Source organism: Bison bison, unplaced genomic scaffold (assembly GCF_000754665.1).
Source record: "Bison bison bison isolate TAMUID 2011002044 unplaced genomic scaffold, Bison_UMD1.0 scf7180017864533, whole genome shotgun sequence".
NCBI classification, from domain to species: Eukaryota; Metazoa; Chordata; class Mammalia; order Artiodactyla; family Bovidae; genus Bison; species Bison bison.
The window spans coordinates 19,161,748-19,162,870 of record NW_011495082.1 but is presented as its reverse complement, the minus strand read 5'-3'; the positions used below and the strand labels follow the sequence as shown (position 1 = coordinate 19,162,870).

Genomic DNA, 1,123 nt, shown 5'->3' with positions numbered 1-1,123 from the left:
ACCAAACATAAAGCTGATAACTAAGTATCCAACCTCCGTGCTTGAGACCTCTGATCTTAACCTTAAGTAACACAGAGGAATATGTGCCCAAGATCATCTTAGTAATTTGCCTCTATCCTCTGAAGCCAAAAGCAAAGTACTTCTCTGATACTTACCTGATACCAAACCTCCTTGACAAGAGAAGTCTGAGCAATTGTCTTGGGCAGTTCCTCTGGGATCCTCAGTCATTGTATAGCATATTTCTATCTTGGCCTCCCTACAGAATTCCATCCTTTTTGGTTTCTCTGATGAAAAATTATTTCCCTGTATTTGCAAAGAGAAGATCAACCTGGTTTTACAGTCCAGGCAAGATAAGTATATATGAGACTTAGAGAGTGTCTCGTAATTTCTAATTAAAGAAAACTCAAGCTTTATTTAGTTACCATGTCTTTAGTGCTTTAAGAAGTCAGCGATTACCTATTGCATTGTTTCACAAATCTAGTGGTGTGAAAAAAACTTTAAAATCTGATGCCATTGAAATATAGGGGTCATAAAAACAGTTACCAAACAGTACCATAAGCGAATGAGCCTGGACAAATACTGTATAATTAAGAGTGTTAAGAACTCTAATGAGATCCATTTCTCTGGGTCTCAGCTTGTTTCTGGTGTTTCATTATGTCTGGTCGTGGAAAACAGGGCGGCAAAGCACGCGCTAAGGCGAAGACTCGCTCCTCGCGAGCAGGACTCCAGTTCCCCGTGGGTCGAGTGCATCGGTTGCTCCGCAAAGGCAACTACGCCGAGCGGGTCGGGGCTGGCGCTCCGGTGTATCTGGCAGCGGTGCTGGAGTACCTGACAGCCGAGATCCTGGGGCTGGCGGGCAACGCGGCCCGGGATAACAAGAAGACCCGCATCATCCCGCGTCACCTGCAGCTGGCAATCCGCAACGACGAGGAGCTGAACAAGCTGCTGGGCAAAGTCACTATCGCTCAGGGTGGCGTCCTTCCCAACATCCAGGCGGTGCTGCTGCCCAAGAAGACTGAGAGCCACCACAAGGCCAAGGGCAAGTGAACCTACCTAGATTTCAGTGTGTGTCGCTACAACCTTTTACCCAAAGGCTCTTTTAAGAGCCATGAAAAAAAAAAAA

General features: G+C 46.2%; 1 protein-coding gene across 1 annotated transcript; it reads left to right on the top strand.

Moving 5' to 3' along the window:
- The first annotated feature begins 636 nt into the window (after nucleotides 1-636).
- Nucleotides 637-1,079, top strand: LOC104982564 (histone H2A type 1-like). Its single transcript, XM_010831993.1, has one exon. It carries the CDS (start codon nucleotides 655-657, stop codon nucleotides 1,045-1,047), a length of 393 nt encoding a protein of 130 aa, XP_010830295.1. The 5' UTR covers nucleotides 637-654; the 3' UTR covers nucleotides 1,048-1,079.
- The last annotated feature ends 44 nt before the right edge of the window (nucleotides 1,080-1,123 follow it).

Bases quoted from the DNA above. Each gene is read 5' to 3' on its own strand.
- LOC104982564 (XM_010831993.1), top strand. From the start codon at position 655: ATGTCTGGTCGTGGAAAACAGGGCGGCAAAGCACGCGCTAAGGCGAAG.